The 19,760-nt window shown below is 37.3% G+C and overlaps 1 protein-coding gene across 3 annotated transcripts in view; it reads left to right on the top strand.

The window, feature by feature from the left end:
- The window catches only part of STK39 (serine/threonine kinase 39), a 103,623-nt gene that overhangs the window by 26,990 nt on the left and 56,873 nt on the right, over positions 1 to 19,760 (top strand). For all 3 annotated transcript variants that reach the window (XM_014954432.1, XM_014954431.1, XM_014954433.1), the window contains exons 3-10: positions 1,221 to 1,329; positions 2,661 to 2,802; positions 5,001 to 5,056; positions 9,742 to 9,851; positions 9,963 to 10,064; positions 10,251 to 10,384; positions 13,231 to 13,279; positions 13,386 to 13,451. In XM_014954432.1, coding sequence (XP_014809918.1) covers positions 1,221 to 1,329; positions 2,661 to 2,802; positions 5,001 to 5,056; positions 9,742 to 9,851; positions 9,963 to 10,064; positions 10,251 to 10,384; positions 13,231 to 13,279; positions 13,386 to 13,451 — 768 coding nt within the window. The remainder of the gene's footprint in view (positions 1 to 1,220; positions 1,330 to 2,660; positions 2,803 to 5,000; positions 5,057 to 9,741; positions 9,852 to 9,962; positions 10,065 to 10,250; positions 10,385 to 13,230; positions 13,280 to 13,385; positions 13,452 to 19,760) is intronic.

Genomic DNA, 19,760 nt, shown 5'->3' with positions numbered 1-19,760 from the left:
ATAATCGCCAACAGGTACCATGAGATTAAATCACAGTCTTTAATACATATAATTAACTTTTTGTTAGAAAGCGGCTGTGATCTTGAGTACATTGCAAATAACAACAGCAAAAAATCCTCTTTCAAACACTTGCTGAATTAGAGGTTGAAAGTTGAAAATGGCATCTGTGGCAGCTTTAATCAATATAAGTGGGACTGCCAAAGTGCCTGCCTTGCTCCAGGGCTGGTGAGGCAGTGTGTAACGTGAGTCCACCTGAAAGCAGTTGCTTTTCAGGGAGAGAGGGGAGGTTTGTTTTTTAGCTCAATTGGCTCCCTGACTGGTTCTCCCTCCAGGACCATGTCCTTTGTCACTAGGGGTGGATCTATGTGGCCAGTAGTGGAGAGGGAGAAGTATGATTGTGGGAACTAAAGTTGGTGTGAGGCCTCAGGTGTCCCTCTGGTAGAAAGGAGGCCTAAAGGCTCCTACAAAAATGATTTGCAGGATAATAAGAGCTGCCGGAAAGGTGTTACAGGACAATTATGTGAAAGAGTGAATAGAAAAAGGACTCAGTTTGAAATAACAGATACAAGGCAGTCGTTCTTAATGTGTACAGCTGTGGCGTGTCATAGATAGTGTTACTTGGTAGTGCCATGTTGTGAATCTGGTGACTGTGTGCTCCTCTAGTCGATTGTTTCCTCTGACTTCTGGTCTGTAACATTGCTTTTTCCTCTTGCACTTCTGTTTGATTGCGTGGCTCTGGTGTCCTCCTGTCCATCCCACAGTAGCTGAGTCAGTGGTGCTGTGTTCTTTGTCCAACAGCTTCCTTCCTTCTTTCTCAGCTGCTACAATTCTACTCTTTTCATATACCTTTTGAACAGGAAAAGCAGTAGGTTTTGATCTTTCCTTGCATTTTGTTGTCCAGCTTGTACCCACGCTTTCAGTTCTTGGAGACTGCTCATTCTTCATTGCTTGCTCTGAATTTGGGACTTTTGGAGCAATTTCTTTGCTGCTTCCAGAAGAAAATTGATGTAGTTAGGCCTGTATCTCCCCTGTGTTCTTTGCAATAGTGTTTTGTCTTGCATGCAGATTTATAGGTAAATTGAAATGTTTTGGTGCCTTGATGCATATCCTATGTATACTTAAGTTCTGTTATAGTATTTCACTTTGGAAATTAAACTTTCTGTCTATACAAGCAGAACTGATAACCGGCTGTGTTATGTTGGGCTTTGTATTTCTTACAGAAAGAAATTCAAGCAATGAGTCAATGCAATCACCCCAATGTGGTGACCTATTACACATCTTTTGTGGTGAAGGATGAACTTTGGCTGGTTATGAAGTTGTTAAGTGGGGGTAAGTTATTCCTTTCACATATTTAGCTGCCTAGGGAATTGTAGGATTTATTTTTTTCTAATGTACGTTCTTTGAATTAATTGACCTAAACCAAATAAGGAGGGGGGAGAGAGAGACTACATAGGATGAACCTTGACCAGACGTAGGTTTGTTATAGCAGGAATGTGCAAACTTAAAGAGTTTGTGTGTGTATATTGATAGTACAGGCTAAGAATTACTTGAGATAAATTCTGTTGATCTAGCTACTGTGGTTTTTTATTCTGAATTAATACATTAAATTTCTCTATGAAGGCTGTGTAGGGAAAACCGATGAGAAATAAGTCAATTCTGTCAGTGTGGCCTTTTTTTGAGTTTCTCTATTTTTGTAGAAATGCATATATTTCTGATTTCATAATGAGGGATTTCTCATTCCTTATTCAAGGAAGATTCTTCCTAGAGCAGGCATTATACATGTTACATCCTTTTTATTGCTTAAAGTAGCTAAACACGCATTACAGTTTTATGATGATGGTTAATGGTATAAAAATCTTACTTGGTTCTGGGAGAATTAAAAGGGGCTGAGTTGAATGTGCTTGTGGCTTAGAAAAGTGAGGATCCAAAATAATATGTGGTGGTCCTGGTTGCTACATGATATTCTTCAAGATCAGTCTTGATGGCAGCAGGCTGCTGCACCGTCATCCTAGAGAGCAAGGACAGGAAATGCTCATAAAGTAACACTCGCTACGTCACACTTGGCTGAATTATTCAGTGCAATCAAAAGCATAGACCCTGAGAGAAACCAGTGGTTCGTGGCAGGAATTTACTGTGAACTGTTGAAAAAAGCTTGGATTGAAAGAAAATGTTGCTATTAGATTCCTTGAAATCTATAATAACCAAAGTTCGGTGTCAAGCTGGATGTCACTAGGGATGTCATCGTCATGTGTTTGCAGAGAATATCTCCTTCCAGTCTTGCAGCTGCATGTTTACATTGTGAACACATGAACTATAAACTAAGCTGCATAATAAACCAAAACATTTTCTACACATCTGTTTAAGTGTGGGGTACTCCTGAATTTTTAATAAATGGTAGATCTAGCTCAAGATCTGTTTGCAGATCTTTCCAATGGATCACTGAGTGTTAGAGTATTCTTGACAAAAAACAGTCATTTGTTTTTTGTTTGAGTGAGGTAGTGGTGTGCTTATTCAGAGACCTAGTTACCTGTGGTCTTCACACATACATGCAAAGATTTAAATTGCAATAGAGAAAGAATAAAGAAATACAACTTTCTCAAGAATCTGATAGGATAATGCTGTATGTATGTTTTTTCTTCTCTTCTGGATCTACAATATAGGTTCAATGCTTGATATAATAAAGTATATTGTCAACAGAGGTGAGCACAAAAATGGTGTCCTTGAAGAACCAATAATAGCAACAATTCTAAAAGAAGTTTTGGAAGGCTTAGACTATCTGCACAGGAATGGCCAAATTCACAGGTAGGAGCATATGTGCAGTGAAAAGCATTTTCAAAGTTGTGTGTGTAGCTCATTGATTCTGGTCAGCTGCAGAATGCTAAGTGAATTGTATTGCCTCTTTCACATACTGTAAATGCACTTAGTAATTATCAAATGATAATGCTCAGGCAGATGCTGTAATCTCTACTGAAGTTTGTCACTAAAACTTAGTACTTGCCTGGTCTTTATCCTGTCTGTCCCTTTTATAGTTAGGAAAGGTCTGTGCTGCACTAAGTATGCCAGAATATGGTTTGTACTCTTTTGCCTGCTGGCACTCCAAGTATCTAATCTGAACCTGATTTATGTGGTATGGTCTGTGACTTGGTTACTATGTTGCACATTAAACCTGTAATTTTGGGCACTTGGGCACAGCTGTATAAATGTGAAATTTATTTTTTTCATGGTAATCTGTAATGTGTATTACAACTCTACAGACCTCTCATAAATTTATGACAACGCACAAAGCTGGGATTGGTGCCGTGGAATTGCACCTTGGTATATATGCATCTAGTGTTCTCTTCTTTATATTCTATCTCCATTGACTTCCTTGGTGTAAATTGTGTAGGTCCTCTGGGCTGATCTGTACATATCTGCTGTAGCAATCCACAGGTTGCTTCCACTGTTTGGATGTTGGAAACGCTGTACTCCGACCTCCCTAATTAATTTTACTGAGGTGAATTTGCCTTTTAAGGAAGGCGCCTACAAGAGGTACTCTATCTCTGTTCAAGTATTAGCCTCTTGTAAGGGAATCTTGTAAACAAAAACCAGATTCACTGCAGGCAGAACTCTGAGAATGCTGGAGGTAGTGCAGATGTAGCACAGTAATTGTTCTTTGTGTGTACTTCTTATGTCTCATCTTATAATGAACTGCCTCTGATGTAAATCAAGAACTATTTCCTCCTTTTGCAGAGAGAAAATTGAGATAAATGGAGAAATAAAGAACAATTATCTTGACTTCTGGTCTGGAATGCCAAAGATCTGCCTCAGACCTTAATTCATAGTCTTCTGTTAAACTGATATTGTTGCAGAAGGAACATTCATTAACTTTTTAAGGATAACAGGACCCTTTGAGGTTGCATTTGGGAACTCCCTTTATCTAGTCTGAAAGGACCTTAAAAATGATGAAAAAAAGAGAGATCAATTTGTTACATCTGAGATTCCTCCTTTCTTATAGCATCTAATTTGTAAACTGTGCAGTACCACAGAAGTCCTGTTCAACAAGATGCAGTGTGTGTTCCTTTTCCCATGTGTGTTGAGGGTGAAAGTTGTGTATTTTAGGGAATGCTGTATCAGATGTTATTTACCAGCTGGAGATGTTTGCAAAGTTGTTCTGGGTTTTGTTCTGTTGTTTTGATAAATTCTTGTTTATATATAAGGAAACATTAACTGTCAGTAGCAGTGTGTTAGTTATTTTCAGTAAATCTTGGAATGAGTGATTTGCTCAAATTCTTAATGTTTTAGTATATATTCTGTATGAAAGATTTATCCTGTGCATTGAGAATGGGGTGCACATTTCTGTCAAAGAAAACCCCAACAAACAACTCAGCCAGAAAGATTTCTTCTTAACATTATATGTGAATAATGTGTTAAATGGATATAGCTGACTGTCAAGCACATGCTGAATTTTTGACAGATTCAGTTTAACTTTTCATCATGGTAACCTATAGCAAAATATGGTTGCTATTCCCGAGCTTTAATAGCTTCATGGATAGAAATCTACAGTATATTTACCTTTTTTAAGATAGGTCTCTTCTCTGATGAGATCAGAGAGGAAAACTTTTTCAACTTTTCTTTTTCATTAGTGGTATAATTGGATGTGAGAAAGCATTAATTCTTGTTTTAAAGCTCTGAAAGCTCTCAGTTTGTGGGATTTAGGCAGTAGAACAGACTTTGTACCTAAATATTTCTGTTCTTAAAATCTATACCTAAATTGTGCTTATTTTGTGCCAAAGCTGAATTTGGGTCCTTTTATACAAGAGAGCTAGAGTTCGTGAGAGTTTGAGTTCTGCACTCTGTTTTCTTGTAAATCAGTTATATTTTATATTCCGTTCCTGTTTCTGTCTTTTAATTTTAAAATGCTATCTTGTGAAACTAATTAGTGTGCAATATTTATTTATTTACATAAAATGTGCACATATGTACTTTTATACATAAAAGTAACCTCTATTTTTATATTCTAGAGATTTGAAGGCTGGCAACATTCTTCTGGGTGAAGATGGCTCTGTACAAATAGCAGGTAATGGCAGTGGTAGAATAATGGCTAAATAAAAGAAAAAAGTAATTGCACCTGGATTACGGGTAACAGATACAAGTTTTCTGTTGGCTTTTAATTGTTCCTTTTAGAGTGCTGTAGCTACAAATTATCCAATTTCAGGATTCTTGGTTAAAGATACATGATTTAGAAATTATTTAATATATAAGGAGACTTTTTAATGTCCTCTTAATGCTTCCTTCTATATTTGATGGAACACAGAAAAATACTTATTAAACAGCTTGCAAACAGTAGCAGCTTATATTTCTGTTCAAGTTTATTTAATTTATTTCTGCAAGTGTATGTACTGCCCTTCATGAGGACATTGGCTATAACTTAACTAGCCAGTGATATGCACAAGATATATCTCACTGAGGATAATTTTTGGCATTTGTACCATTTGTCTTGCAATGGTATCAGTTGGATAGAGTTTAGCATCTTAAATACCCTCTGAACATATCTATATGTTTCTTGAGTGATAGTCTGTAACAATCAAATTATTTGGTCTTTAGAAGAGCTTAAGTACGGAGCAAGACTCCATGTCCAATCTCTCAAGTTAATATCAGATACCTAGAAAATAGAACAAGCAGGTGGTGGTACCTGTCCCAGGCCTTTCACAGTTCATAGCCCGTGACCCAGCGGTGAAAGGTTTGTGTTTAGTAGCCCTCAATAATAAAAATGGATATAGCCAAAAGTTCTTCTTTATATCAACAATGCTTTCAAAGTACCACGTTAACGTATATTTTGAGGACTTTAGTATGCCAGTGTCTGAAGTCAATGAAACTGGACAGGAAAAGATTGGCTAGCAGATGAGATATTTGCTAATTGGAGCAGTTTCAATTCTTCTGTTTTGAGTTCAAGACTTTTAAGTGGATGGTCAATTTTACAGACTTGAATTTTAAGAAGATACTTAATTTTTATTTATTCACTTGATTATACCCTACAGTTGTCTTCACTTTGTATAGCACTTCAGGCAACTGCTGAGATTCTAGGACTGTGTTGTTCAAGTATTTTTCAGATTTTCTCATATTGTAAAGGCATAGATCTCCAGACAACCAATTTAATTAAAAATAATAGTAATAATGACTTAAAAGTTGAAAGATAAAGATCTTATGAGCCATCTGAAATAAAGCTGTTGACTTTAGATTATTGCTTTCCCACATAATCAAATCTACTCTCTCAGTAATCAGATAACATTCAAACAACAGCTTCATTTATCCCTTTCTAGTTCAATTCCAGGGCTTGGTTTCTTGACCTTTTCCTCCCTAGGCGTCTTAATGAGTAAGGCTTTAATTGTGCAGCTAGGGCATTCAGTGTATGCGGGACTGAGGAATTTCAGTGGCTGGATAGATATGTGGAATATGTCTTTCAGTGATGCATTATTTCAATACCAGGTTATTTCCAATCCTCTGGTGAAAAGTGCAGCAGTGTCAAACTTGTTTCTTTATTGGTGTGGGACTGTTCTGTTTGGAACAGCTGAACATTCAAAACTGACTTTCAGTTAATGTGCAATGTCAAAGAGGCTGAAATTCATCCTTTTTACATCTTTTTACCATGGCAAAGTAAAAATCTCCTTTGGCCTTCGGAGAACAGATAACTGATAATTTTGTTTCTTTTTATTTGCTAGAACAACTGAAATTCTTTTGGCTGCTCATTCTTCCGCATACCAGGCTTCTATAATGAAAAGAAGTATCCATAGCACACACTGCTAATATACATGAGGAGTAATATTTGAAGACGTAGTTGTCCCTTAGCATTTCTGGGTTCTAAGGGGCTCACAAAGGTAGCTCAGCCCATTGTTTCTCTGAGAAAAGATTTTGTGCAGACATAGAAGAGCGTATGTTCTTTAAAGAATTGAGATAGCTCTATGGAGACTTCTGATAAGGGACCTCAGGGGTGCTGCGTAGAGAATCTGCTCAGTCTTTGGTGGGAAAGAGGAAAATACACATCTTTTTGTTTTGTTTAAATTGGGGAGACTTATTTTTAAAATGCAAAATTCCTCTGTACAGAGCAGGCAACTTTTGACTTATTTACAAATATAATGTTAAATAGTCACTGCAGTTCCTCAGCTTCAACATTCTACTTAAAACTGTTGGGACTGTAACCCAACAAGATGGGTCAATCAAACAAGATGATTGGTACTTCGTCAGGGTTTCAGCCTTCTAAGCCTGAATTGCCTGGTGAAGTTCAAAATATCAGAGAAACCAGTAAAGGAACAGATGTGTGAGATGAGGTAAGGAGCATTTAGCAAAAAACAATCATACACAGAGATTTGGTGGTAGCGTAGAAGGTGTGGGCTGTATGATGTGTTTAGTCCATCCAAGAAACGACAGTTTCAATAAAATTAGTCAGAAAAAGAATGTGCACTTTTAGGAGTCTCAGCAGAAGATCCTGCTTTTCAGTGTTATGCATAGGTGGCTGTATGAACTTCCTCATTGCACCAGTGGTTCTTTGGGTGTTTGCTCCTGTGGTAATCCATACTGGCAGAAAAGTTAGGAAAAGATCAGGTTAAAAATAGGCAGAACCTTTGTTTCAGGTACTCAAGCCAGATGAGGCAGAAAGATTTGTCAGGGGCAATTGTTTGGCAGCCCAAGCTTGGCTACCCCCATTCTCACAGGAGCTTGATGCTTTATTTCTCTCCCAGTCTTAACTGTAACCCTACACATAGCCTTGGTTGAGCCTTAGGCTGAAGGCTACAGCGACTGTCAAGGTGAGAAAGTTAGGGGAGAAATGTTTTTGCAGCCTGTGCCTTCCCTTTGTAGGCTCCTTGCTGCTCAGGCCCCTTGGAGGCCACAGGCCTTGTCTCTTTCCCAACCCTACGCCTGACACTAACTCAGTGTTGGCCTGGGTAAGGCTTGGCCTGAAAAAAGGTGTTAGGGAATACATGATTTGTAGGCTATGCTTATTTGTGTAGCCCCGATTCCTTTAATATTAAAATGCTTTACTAATACATTTTAAATCAGGGCTCTTAATTAAATTTGTTTTTTCTTCGATACTAGCTGTGACTTTTAGTGCTTAAAACTGTTGAATTGTTCAGCTCTTTCCTTGTAATACCTTTCTCTTTCCTCTTTATGTAACTTATTCTCAAGAATACTTTGTCTCCTATGTGATAGGAACCTTGTCACTCTAGGTTGTGTCTTCTTTTAAATAACCTGCGTTTGAGAAAGCTGTATACGGGATGGGAAATTAAAGTCTTGCTTTTATTGAGTAGCTATCAAAGCGTTCTTTCTCCCTGTAAACATACAACAGTGTTTCAGTAGTATTAAAGTGAAACATTTGTTGAACTAACTGCTCATCATATCCTTCTCAGTGAGGTGTTGCAACACTTCATTTCGAAGCTTATGCAAGAAGAGATTTTACTTAGGTTTTGGGTTGGTTGGTTTTTTTCATTGTCCTCCCTCACCCATTTATATTTCTTGTTTGTTGTCCTTTTCAAAATTAATGTTATGTCAATAGGGAAAATAGCAGCAGGGGAGAAAAGGTTAAGTCAGGATTTTAGCTATATATCTCAGTTCCTGAAAGGACCTGTGAATCATTGTCCAATACAAGCTATTTATCTTTGGTACTGAAAGAACATAATTTTTTTCCATAGCTCTCCTTTATTTATGCATTTATTTATTTATTTCTGCCTATTCAGCTTTTCCTTATATGTTCCTGTTCACAAAACTGTCACTAATACAAGCATTGATTTCTAGGGCACTAAAAACAGAAGCAGGTGTTTCTGAGGCTGTTCATGCTTTTCAGAATACAAACAAAACCTGTCTATTCTATAACTTACAGATTTGGGGGGAAAAATTGTTTGTTTTTTTATTTGTCAGGCAAGCTGCAGGGAAAATTAAAGAATATTGCTTGAAGCTTGCATCTTACTTGTCTACTGAATTTCTGTGTGTTTTAGTGATGTAGAAGAGGTCCAGAATTTGAGTCTGTGATGTTTAATGGCAGTTTAGTGGAAAGTAATGATAAAACTACACTTTATGTAATTACTAATTTTTAATTTATTTTTTTTTTTGCCAACCTTAAAATCTGTTCAAAATGACAGTATTTCTCCATGCATTGGTCGTCTGCTCTTCTTTCTTCCATTTATCCCCTACCTCTCCTGTAGCAGCTGTCACCGATCTGGTGACAGGTTAACAGAACGCTAAGGTTTTTTGCTATTTTGGAATTGGGGAAAAAACTATTCATGCCATGGTCTTCTGTTAAATATATATTGTTGATCACTTTGCCGATTGTCTTTGATTTGTCAAATCTCCATAACTATTTAAGTTATATGTAGTATTCCCTCTTGTTCAGGTTGCATTCAGATTTAGTAGCTATATAGTAGTAGCTCCTTATCTTTGAATAACAGCAGGTGCAAACCTTTCAAACCTTGGCTCAAAGTGCACATTTGAGAGCTTTAAGTGACAGACATACTGGAGTCTTTTGTAACCACACTCAGGAAGACACGTACTAGGAGGCTAAACTTGAGAGATTCGTAGTGCAGGTCTCACAGCTAAAACTATACCATCTATTCTGTAAGCATTTCAGGAACTGTGTGTCATGAAAGAAAGGTAAGCTCTGCATTGGGGTGTTCTAGAAGTAGAGTTTTATGAACTGACTTAATTTCTAAACTGTAAAACCTGCTTTGTTATTGGTAGTTTAACAGATTTCAACTCTTTTCCCCCCTCTCATAGATTTTGGTGTTAGTGCATTTTTAGCAACGGGAGGTGATGTTACTCGTAACAAAGTAAGGAAAACATTTGTTGGTACTCCATGCTGGATGGCCCCTGAAGTAATGGAGCAGGTATTCCTAATGTTAAATATAATAAAAGAATAAAAAAAATACTTATTTAGTCTCTAATTTCTGGAACTTGAGACATCACCACCTTGTTTTCCTTTCTGGTTTCTATTCCAGGTGCGAGGTTATGACTTCAAGGCTGATATGTGGAGTTTTGGGATAACAGCCATTGAGTTAGCAACAGGAGCAGCACCTTATCACAAATACCCTCCTATGAAAGTAACAATCACTTTGTATTACTTAATGCTGTTAGCTGTGTTATTAATGCTGCTACATAGTTAGCACTGCTTCATTTTCAATAGCAACTCAAAGTATATGTATTATGTGGAATATTTATTCTCTTTTAATTTCTATGTGTTTTGAATTGATTTCGCTTACAGTACCTCTTTTTTGGCTTTACTGTAGGTGTTAATGCTGACGCTTCAAAATGACCCTCCTACTTTAGAGACAGGTGTAGAAGACAAGGAGATGATGAAAAAGTATGGCAAATCCTTTAGAAAACTAATTTCATTATGCCTTCAAAAAGATCCTTCCAAAAGGTAGGTCATTATTGACATGTACAGTGGAATTAGTTTTTTAAATATACAGACTACTTGAAGTTCCAGTGTTTAAACATTGTCTTTAAGTGTATGATTTGAATTTTGTAAATAGCAGCCTTCAGTCATCTTCATTGGGGGAAAAGCAATTGCCTCTTAATTGTCGCTTAAGTTTTCTTCTTCTGGGTTGTTAACCTAATTTCTTTATACTTAAATATACTGTTGAATTAAACTCTGATCAAACAAAAGTCCTTGCTCTACATCTTAATTTCTTATCTGAGGAAAGATATGAATCTGGATATCGTGTGTAAGTCTAACAAGACTGTTCAGATTGATCACACAGAACTGTTAGTAACCAAACATATCACTCTCTTGGTCTTTAAAATAATTTTAAAATAGATAAATAATTTAATGTTGATTTTTCTCATTTTGTGCCATAAGCTTAGTATTGCCTTAACTTGGATATTTCCAGAGAAGATTACTTATTAAGAGGTATTTATTTTTTACGTTAAAATTAGGGGCTCCAAGCTTGTTTAGAGTTTTTCTCATATTTATATAGGCAATTGTATGTCATAATATCTTTGTGATTTGTTCTTTCTTGCTATGTTTTGTGAATGGGATAGCCAAGATGATGAAAATATCAAAGTTTTATTCCAAAAATATTGCTGAGGTCCCAAGTTCCCAGAATGATTAATTTATTTATCCTTTATTCATTTTCATGCAGACCCATTTTTGTAGTTTCTTTTGCTGAAGAGTTGGAGGCAGCATATTCTAATTAACATTATTTCCCAAGGGTATTTAATATATCACTTTTTGGAAGAGTTTCAGAGCTGGTATTTCTGGTAAAAAAAAGTTGTTCTGAGAGAGCAATCCTGACTCAGTGTTGTGTAGGTCTTTCATGGTGTGTACTTGTCTTAGCTGATGTTACACTGCTTAAGTGAGGATATTCTTGTAGGGAGTGAAGTTGTAAAGGTGGCAGCAGCCATACTAATTCTACTAATACTAATAATTAAGAAAAAAGTTTACGTCCCACATGTTTATGCTTGAAATCCTTCAAATTATTTTTTTCACTGAAGGATCATTTATGTAATGTTTTCAGATTCCAAAGCCCCTCTCAATTGGTGATTGATAGCAAGTCCTGATGCTTTAAGTTTAGCACTGCAGTTTTGCTGCTTACAGCTAAGAATGACGCGTGTTCTGGATAATCAAGCTTCTTTTAGTTTCCGGTGTCGAGCAATTTTCAGGGCAACGTTAAATTGGTATGAAAACATGAGAAATAAAGTATTAAAATTCCTTCTCTCCTTGAATACAGAATGCTGAGTTACCTGATCTGTAGTTACGACATCAGTGTTAAAACACTGGTGTTTAAGCTAATTACACTAATTCATTACACTGATATTTGAACATGTGCAATATTTTCATACTCAGAATTGCCTTGCATTGAACAATTAGAGCAGCAGATAGGTGATGAGATTTGTGTGCCAGTTAGTCTAGCCAAGGAGTGAATGTCCCTAAATTGTGGGGTCATTGCTATTTTTTTTGTGTGTGTGTTTCTCCCAAGATAGGATTTAATTTTGCGCAGAGATGCCTCCATAGTTGTCATGTCAGTTGCGGGAGAAATGTCTGCTCTTTGTGACACATTCTAGGACTGGCATTGCACTGTTGTCTCAGACCATGATGTTCTTCTTTTGGGGGTCTGTGTGGGGGTGTGTTTCTCTCTCCCAGTGCCAAGGATGCTGCTTACAGTCCTCGGACGCAATTCACTGCCCCGGCCTCTGTGGAAAACAGGCCCAGAAAGCATGTCTGGGTCAGTGTGTCAGAATTGTCTGGCATAATTAGGGGTAGAGGAAAGGAGAACACTATTTTGGATAAAACATTAATAAGAATCTAGCTTATAACTGTGCATGTCCCTGTTATGAGATGTGATGATACTGGATCACTGATACTTGTCTTAAGAGTTAATTTGAGATAGAACTTTATAACTTTGTCACAGAAATGGATTTTTTTTTTAATTTTTAATTTTTTTTTAACCTTCCCCTTCCTTTTTGCACATCCAAGGTTTATTGTGCTAAGCCTGGTGGTCTTAGCTGTGTGGACACGTAGCTGTGTCAACATTAGCCTTCGATAGTGGTATGGGCTAATGAAAAGGATGAAGACACATCCTGCTGTTGAAATCACTTTGGTAGCTGTGAGATTGTGATTTATCTGTTGAAAATGTCAAAAATATAAACAACGATGATGAGAAGAAAGAAGCTTGAACAGAACTGCAAGTAAAAGTGAAATGTCTATGTTTTGACCTTACAACAGTTGCTTTGATTTTTATTTGTCCATTTAATTGGAAAATGCTCCTGATTACTCTTTTTGGTTTATGCATCATGTTAATAGTGTCAGTATAGTTTCTTCTGAATACCTACAGACATCAGTGAAGTAAAAGAATGCTGGTAGCAGGTATTGATGCTACTGTTTGGAAAATGTAGTTATTCTTTTATTGCTGTGGAGCAAAGATCAGTTGCATTCTTAGAGTCACTTGGGGAAGAACATAATACCTGAGTTGTTTTTTTGTTTGAAGAGTAAAATGCATTTGTGTTGAAAGAAAAAGGGGGAAAATTGGCAACTTAGAGACTGATTTTTTTTTTTTTCTTTTTTTTGGGTAATTTTGCCGTAGGGAGGCTTAATTTTTTCATGTGTGGTAAGTGATGTGAATTAATTCAGTAGCTATTATCATTCATTCCCCATTCATACAGTACTAATTCAAAAGTATTAGAGACGTACCATTTAACTAACGTCTTGTACTGTATTCACTGAGAGGGGTCTTTGTTTTCTGTTCTAATTTATTATTGATCTTTCAGGCCCACAGCAGCAGAACTTTTAAAATGCAAATTTTTCCAGAAAGCCAAGGTAAAACGTTTAACCCTATGAGTAAATTTTGCTCTGCCTTAAAATCTACATGAAATTTCTTCTTTCTTAGTATTGATTTTTAACTTACCATATGTTGGTTTTACAGAATAGAGAATACCTGATTGAAAAACTTCTCACTAGAACGCCTAATATAGCACAAAGAGCAAAAAAGGTGAGTGTATTCACGTCTTTTTCTTGACTGGTATGTACTCAAGAGGAAGCATGGACTGTTCAGTTGCCTTACATTTTAGCTGACTGACTGACCCATTCTCTTATGCAGCCCTTCAAAGATATGGAGCATTGAATGAATGGTTTCTGCATCGTAGCATTCTCCAGGAGGCCCTGGTCATTTTGACTTCCTTTCTGTCCTTGCCAAAATAATACATGGTATTTGTCATCGTATATGATGCGATTTTTTTTTTTTTTTTTTTTTTTTCCCCTGCTCCCTTGTGGAAAGCTACAGGTGAAATGGTTGTGGAAATAAAAAGCAATCTGTAAGCATGTAGGTTTGTAAACTGCAGAACTCATATCTTCATTGATCACCTAGAGAAGGAGTGAAGATACTATAAATGGTATTTAGTTAGGACTGCCTGGTTCTTCCGATTCTTTCAAATGTGACACCCAAATGTATGCAGGTTGGGTCCATACTCTGCAAGAGTGCAGCTGAGTTATTCGGACTAGCGGAGCCTTATCTCACTGGTGATGAAGTTAAACCTACAGCTATGGCATAGGCTGGTGTTTCTGTGGTGCCTTTGGTGCTTTGTTTGCTTGTGTAAATGAACTGACCAGGCGACTTGTAAGATTTTCTGGTTTTTTTGTGAATATCTGTTTGGCGTAATTCTACAAGACTGAAACGTTCCTACAGGTGGTGGCTTATGCTTGGAAGAGACTGCCAGCAAGATCTTAATGCTTTAAGTTCCTCCTAATCTTCTTTTAGGTGGAAGTAATTTGGGAGATCAGTGGCAATGATGGAGCTTTGTGAGAGGTTGGAGTAGAAAGTTGGCATGAGAGCGCTTGTGGAACGGCAGGCAGCGTGAGCTGGTGCAGAGGAAGGGTAGGAGTAGTTCAGCTCTTTTGCCATGTGGTGGCAGCAATGCCCACGTTAAAAATTCTCTAACCAGGTGAAAAGGCATAGTCATTTATTTTTCATATTAAATCCTGGGCCATACATGTTAAGCATGTTCTAGTACCGGCTAGGTTTCTGATACAGCATGTGCCTTGTGAGATTTGTCTTCAGCTGTGTCCTTAGGTCAACTTTAGAGACTGCATGTTAACTCATACATATATGTACCTGTACTTAGTTCTTTAAATAACTTTGCATCTGGATTTGCAAATTGAATGCAGTGTAGTGTCCCATGCACCACCAGAAATAGTTTTCTGAATGACTTTTTGGACAGTTCTTTCTTATTTGGAAGGGGAGTGATTCTTAAGAAATCAAAGCTGTACAGTGCTAGAACAAATTAATAGATCTTTTAAATTACAGTATAGATGGAAAAAAATATCAAGATTTTAGCTAGTCAAAATGCTAAATTGTTTATATTTTAAAAAGGACACTATTAAAATTCATATGGGATTTAAAATGTAATTAGCTTGTTACAACTTTGCATGTAGCTGCTGTTTCAAGATACCATAAAATATAAATGTATTTTAATATTAAAATTGTGTGGTTTTATTTTAAAAAAGCTTGTGTAAGTAGAGTTTGGTTGCTCAAACATTAATATGTAAGAAGTCTTAAGAGGTCATGCTTGGAAGAAATAACCCCTGTAATGGAAAAGAGAATGTCACTAGGGCGAGAGATGGGAAGGAGCTGGTTTCCTCACTGCTTAAATTATCTTCTGTAGCATTTGGTGTGAAATGCCTGTAACTAATGATCTGTAGCACCACTGCTAGCACAGATGTCAGATCTGCCCTGCAGTAATTTAATTTTTCTTGCATTTATCACATATATAATTACTTTGTGTTGTTGCCCAGAACTCCAGCCTTAGTTTAGTTTAAATTCTTTTCTCTTGACATAGCGTTCTCATGTTTTGCTTCTGCCTTTACAGCTTATACTTGGTAACTGTTTTGACTAAATATGAGTTCAGGGCTGTTTGTGAAATCCTGAAAGCAGGTACACATGCTCTTGTATGTGTGAGGAAAACATTCGATGCTGTAAAGATGTGTCTGTTTTAAAACCCAATCTGATGATTAAACACCACCTACATTGTTTCAAAATACAGGTTAACATCAGAGTTGTAAACTACATCTTTGTGCACATATTCCCCCTGTCCAGGTGTTTCTTTACTTGTTTTTAATTCTACTAATTTTGAAATTATGCCCTTCTTCCTAGTAATTAAGGTTAAAACTGAAGCACTTCTGGAATTGACTGGACCAGGAAGAACATGTCTTGCCCCTTCCTGTGCAGAACTTTCTTAAATATACGCTGGTACTGATCCACAAAAACGAGTGTTACACCATGCAATTTCTTTCTGGCAATTCTAGGTTTCATTAATGTGACTATTCACTTACGAGAGCATTGCTGGTGTCAAGACAAACTGGAAAAAAGGCTGCGGTGAATAGTCCCAGCTTAAGTGTGTTCTGGTGAGCAGGAACATGCCCTGAGACTGCACGTTTGTCATTTGGTAGAACTGTGGAGCCCTGATTGCAGCCTCTGCCTTGTGAGGTGGTGTGATGGCAGAGTAGCCTGTCCTGTCCTGCTTGGATCAGGGCTGCCTACACCCCTGTTATACAACAGCTTAGCAAGAGTTTAGATACACTACTTATTAACACGTATTGCAGTAGTTTTCGTTTTGAACAGAATGCTAAGTCATTTCATTGTGATGAGAATTGCTGTACTGGAATAGAGGAAATTGGAAACGGCTTCCAGTTTCACAGTCAGTTTTGAAATCTCGTCACACTAAAAAATTAATTATAACTGTTAAGTACTCTGTATGCCCAAAGGCCCTGGGTCAATTTTGTGGTTTATAATCCCGTTTCTTTAATTTTGAGATTCTTCTGCACGACTGCCACTTTTACAAAGTGAACAGGGAAAAACATGTATCTGCATTTCGTTTTACTGCTGTCTGAAGTGCTGCTAGTAAAAAAAAAATAAAATCTGAGTAATAATTGGGCTTGAATTCTATTTTTGGAATGGTGGTATTGCTCTGCACTGCTAACAGAAGCTCTTTAGAGCTCAAAGTTGTAAGTTCCTCCGAAAACTCTATGACAGCATAAAGAGGTGATTAGTGTGAATGATAGTAGTTTTTATTAAAAATCCAGTAGATGTACCCTTACTGATAGGCTGGAATTCTAGCTATGCAGCACAGCTAATTCAGGGAAACGATCATGTTACCCTATAGAAGAAATTAACATTGCTCTGCATTTAACGAGGAAAATGTCATTAGATCCTATATTTCTTGGACAGCTCTAACAGCATGATTGCACCTCAGCAAGACACACATATGCCACATTTCCTTCTTTCAGTAGTGGATTTAATCTGATCGATACATCTCACTAATGATGGGTGTTAGTACAGTTGGACTCTAGACCTATCGAAAAGCAGGGAGCAATGTTAGTTTGAGCTCAGTTTATTAGCAAAAATGTATATTCATTGCTATGATTCTTTACACTTTAAAAAATATTTAATTAATTCTGATGTATAAGGAGAAGGGACAGGTGCTATACTGGAACACTTTTTCTGGAAAACAGCAGCTGAACTGTAAGTATGTATTTGGCAAGACTTTGTGTGTGGGAGATCCCTCCATCGCAGAGGATTAATTGTTCAGTTTTTCCAGAACACTGCTACAAATGACAAAAATAGTGCAACTGGTTTTATATTGTTGAATATTACTAGAAAAAATAGAGGAGAAAATGGCACTCAGACCATGTTGGGTTTTTTGTTTATTTTCAAGAAGCTGTTGCAAGTAAAAAGTAATGAAAATATTTTTGCCATAAAATATAAATTTGACAGAAAGTTTACGTAATCAGGAAGTAGTGCCTGTGTTAGCGGGTAGTAGAAGTGAAAGGTGTTTTTAGGGGCAGATAAAACAAAGCTGATGCAACTGCATTTAACATTTCAGATAAAGGAAAAAGACTGCTATCAGTATTTCTGCCAGGTATGCTTAAACATAGTTGTGCTGTAAAATAGAAGGAACTTCATACAGTATATGGGTTTGTCCATCCTTTCTTGCATACAGTATTTTTATCATCTGTATAAAGTTTGTGAGGTGGGATTTTGTGCCTTTTCAAGTGGGGCTAATCTAAGTACAGAATAGATGAGCTTTAAAACAAACTGTGGAATTGTTGACTCAGTTGAATATCTTTTGTAATTCAGATGGGCATAAGCATCTCTGCAATAACTTGTATTACTTGCTTTATCAGGATTTAAACCTTGCACATAATTCATCTTAATCATTAAAAATGAACGCTTTTCTGTACTGGATAGTGTTATCCAGTTCATGGATGTCACGGTCCAAATTCAGAATTTATTCATGTGTTGAATGATTCACTCTCTCTTATGTAATATCATTAATCTGCTCATTAGTTAATGTGTTGTTGACCTGTTGACTTGTTCAAAAATGTCTAGAATGTGGACTAACATGAGGTTGATGTACAGTGAGACAACTTTTCTGATTAGACAGATAGCTTTAAATGTTTGACATTTATCTAGCTGTTGAGACTTTTGGTACTGAAGGAGGGTTTCATTACTGTGAAATGCAAAGTATAGTGGATTCTTAAAGGTGCTGTTGAAGGAGCCTTGGTTAAATATTCAAGACAGGATAATGGAGGTTCAGGCATACATGATGCTGGTGGTAGATTCTTTTGACCAGGAAGTAAGTCTTGTAACTAACCAGAAGATAATCCCATTTTATTTTCCTGTTTTTTAATGATTGAGTTTTCTGTCTTGCTGAGAAAGGTGCAACCAGGACCTTCCTGCACAGTTTGCTTTCTGAGAAATGAAGCCTCAAACACTTCATTTGCCTGACGTCCAAAACCAGATTGCTTCTCTTGGATTTGAAATGGTGTCCTAAGTAGAAAGTAACTCAATTGAATTAGTTGTTGTTAAATCTGATCGCCGTCTATAGGCCAAATCAGTGTTTTGTCAATGCAGGCAGCCACAGCTGGCTTGCTAGGGTCACCTTAGTGTCACAAGGTTTCCCACTGTGCTGTATTGAGCAAGGTGGTAGAAGAAGCCTTTCTGCCTGTCCTCGTTCATGAAAGTAATGACGAGTTCTAGGAGGATGTGGAAGTGTGCGTTACTTGGGATCTTGTACATTTTTGGGAAGTTTGTCAGGAAGGTCATGTGGGGAGATGAATTACAAAGAGGATTCTGTAGGTGGCTCAGCAGCAGTGTGGCCATCTGTTACCATTTCCTGAAAGACTAATGGAGTAGATCTGTGAGAATTTTTGCTTTTGTGTGGAGAAGTTAAATCTTTAGCCTTCTTAGTTCTAAAAAAAATAAATTGAAGGGTGTTAAAAAAAGAAAAAGGACTCCAGACTCAGCACTCTTGAAAAGTAAATATGTTTTCCTGGTTAGACATTGTAAAGCTTTTAGAAGTACAACACAAAAATACTGTGTGCCGTTTGTTTTGGCGCTTGGGCCTGCCCTTCCTCCCTGCTCTGTGTCGATAGTGGTGATATTCTTGATATTCCTGGGGAGAACTGCAAGGGAAGTGCAGGTGAAGGAGAACAACCTTGAGATTGTGCTACCCAGTGGTCTTAAAGGGGAGTTAATTTAGCTGAAAGTGCCCTTGGCTCAAGAAGCTTAAAATTATGGCCGAAGCTGAAAACTTGAAGATTTTAATCAGAACAGGTAGTTTAAGGCTAGCAGAGCAGAAAGATGGACTGGAATAGTAATAGTTTGTATGCAGAATTCATTTTCTGTTTAGCACTGAAAAGCTGCTCCACGAGATTACGTGAAGTGTGCATCTGCAGGTGAAGAAATGAAGTGAAAGGGGACCTAGTGCCGGGTGGGAGTCGCGGGCAGCAGAGGGCAGCCGCATCTCGCGCGCGGGGCGGCCGCTGGGGTCCCCTCCTGCCTGCGCTGGAAAGTCACACAGGCTGGGACAGCATCGCTCAGGAGCAGCTCTAGGTCTGTGATTTTCAGTGCTGTAGCCTGGTTGACTGCATGCTGCTTCTTGATATTTAACTAAAATATAAACACTGGGGTTCTACAAAATTTGATTTTTATAAAAAAGGCAGATTTATGTTTGTTACTTTCATGTTCGTTTGTAACTTTTCGGAGAACTACACTCAAATTTTCATTTTGATTTTTTTTTTTAATGTCTTGAATAAGCTTAGGTGTCTTTAAAATCTGTGTGAAATTCAGAATGTATATTACAGTAATTTCTCTTATGTGCATAAATGGAAACCTTGTTGAAAATAGAAAAGGGGTGGAAATCGGAATTTCACCTTGAAGTGGTATTTTCAGTCCTTTGAGCCTGAAAGCAAGTGAAAATCATAGTAAATTCTTCTTTGAATTCTACAGTAGTAGACTACTCTT

This window comes from Calidris pugnax, unplaced genomic scaffold, assembly GCF_001431845.1.
Source record: "Calidris pugnax isolate Ruff unplaced genomic scaffold, ASM143184v1 scaffold103, whole genome shotgun sequence".
In the NCBI taxonomy this organism is placed as follows: Eukaryota; Metazoa; Chordata; class Aves; order Charadriiformes; family Scolopacidae; genus Calidris; species Calidris pugnax.
Note: the sequence above shows the minus strand (reverse complement) of the source record. Positions and strands in the feature narration are given on the sequence as shown.